We start from the raw sequence: 1,414 nt of genomic DNA, 5'->3' as shown, positions 1-1,414 counted from the left end.
AAATGTTTTAGGAGTTTCCTTTAAAGGATCAGAAAGGATTCAGTCGAACAAGGTCTGCTTCCAGTGCAGATGTTATTCAGAAAAGCAAACTGGTAATTCAGTTAATACTTTCAGGGAGGCACAATTGTCCTAATCTTCACCAACCCTTGGAAATGTTTGTAGAGTCTTAGCTAAGCCAGGGGCACATATGAAAGGTTTAATTACTGTCATGCATGTATTTGCAATAGTTGTTCTTCTATTCTGAGGAAAAAAATGCTCTAAGGCTCGTTGCAGAGATACATTCATGGGGCATGACATGTGGGTGAGACTCAGTGAATTGATAGTCATGACTGGAATCGTGGTAAAGCTGCTCTGGCCATATCCAGTGTCAGGGGAAATGTATTATTGCATCAGCAGGCACTGTGAGGTGGTGGGGTGTTGGAAACAGCACGTCGTGCAGCCCTGAGGAGGCTTCCCTAGCAATGGTTGGCAGGCTGTAAAAGGGGAATGGACAAACAGAGCGCTGCGAAGAATGTTTGACCCCAGCATTTTGGATGTCCCGGCTGTAATCTTTGACAATGGGTCTGGGCTGTTCAAAGCAGGTATCGCGGGGGACAGTGGCCCAAGGTCTGTTTTTACAGCAATTGTTGGTCGCTCTAAAGTCAAAGCTACAATGCTGGGAGCTGGACAGAAAGAATGTTACATTGGAGAAGAAGCTCAGTCCAAACGAGGGGTCCTGTCTTTGAATTATCCGATTGACCATGGCATAGTTACATCCTGGGATGATATGGAAAGGATCTGGAGACACGTGTATGAGTACGAGCTGAGAATCAGGCCCTGTGAAAGGCCAGTGCTTCTGACTGAAGCCCCCCTCAATCCTCTGCAGAACAGGGAAAAAATGACAGAGATCATGTTTGAAAGCTTCATGGTACCAGCCATGTACGTTGCAGTCCAGGCGACTCTGGCGCTCTATGCATCGGCCCGTATCACTGGGATAGTCATGGACAGCGGGGATGGTGTCACCCACACTGTCCCCATATATGAAGGATACTGTTTACCCCATGCTGTCTCCAGGCTGGATATTGCTGGTCGGGATATCACCGAATATTTTATGAAACTGCTTTTGGAGAGTGGCCACACTTTTGTTAGCACAGCTGAAAGGGAGATTGTCAGAGATATCAAGGAGAAGTTGTGCTACGTAGCTTTAGACCCTGTCCAAGAAATGAAAGCAAAGCCAGAAGAAATCATGAGGGAATACAGGCTGCCTGACAACAATATCATCCAGATAGGCAACCAGCTCTTCCGTGCACCAGAGACCCTTTTCATGCCTGCAAACATTGGAGTCGAAGCTCCTGGCGTGCACAGAATGATCTTCAACAGCATCATGACATGCGACATCGACATGCGCAGGAGTCTTTACGGCAACATCCTGCTC

General features: G+C 47.2%; 1 protein-coding gene across 1 annotated transcript in view; it reads left to right on the top strand.

Moving 5' to 3' along the window:
• The first annotated feature begins 511 nt into the window (after positions 1–511).
• The window catches only part of LOC104411514 (actin-85C-like), a 1,152-nt gene continuing 249 nt past the window's right edge, over positions 512–1,414 (top strand). The window contains exon 1 of the mRNA XM_010021954.1: positions 512–1,414. This exon is cut by the window's right edge and continues 249 nt beyond it. Within this exon, the coding sequence (XP_010020256.1) occupies positions 512–1,414 (903 nt within the window).

The sequence above is a fragment of the Nestor notabilis genome, unplaced genomic scaffold, assembly GCF_000696875.1.
Source record: "Nestor notabilis isolate BGI_N333 unplaced genomic scaffold, ASM69687v1 scaffold17919, whole genome shotgun sequence".
In the NCBI taxonomy this organism is placed as follows: Eukaryota; Metazoa; Chordata; class Aves; order Psittaciformes; family Psittacidae; genus Nestor; species Nestor notabilis.
The sequence above is the reverse complement of the archived record's forward strand: the minus strand, read 5'-3'. Positions and strand labels throughout refer to the sequence as shown.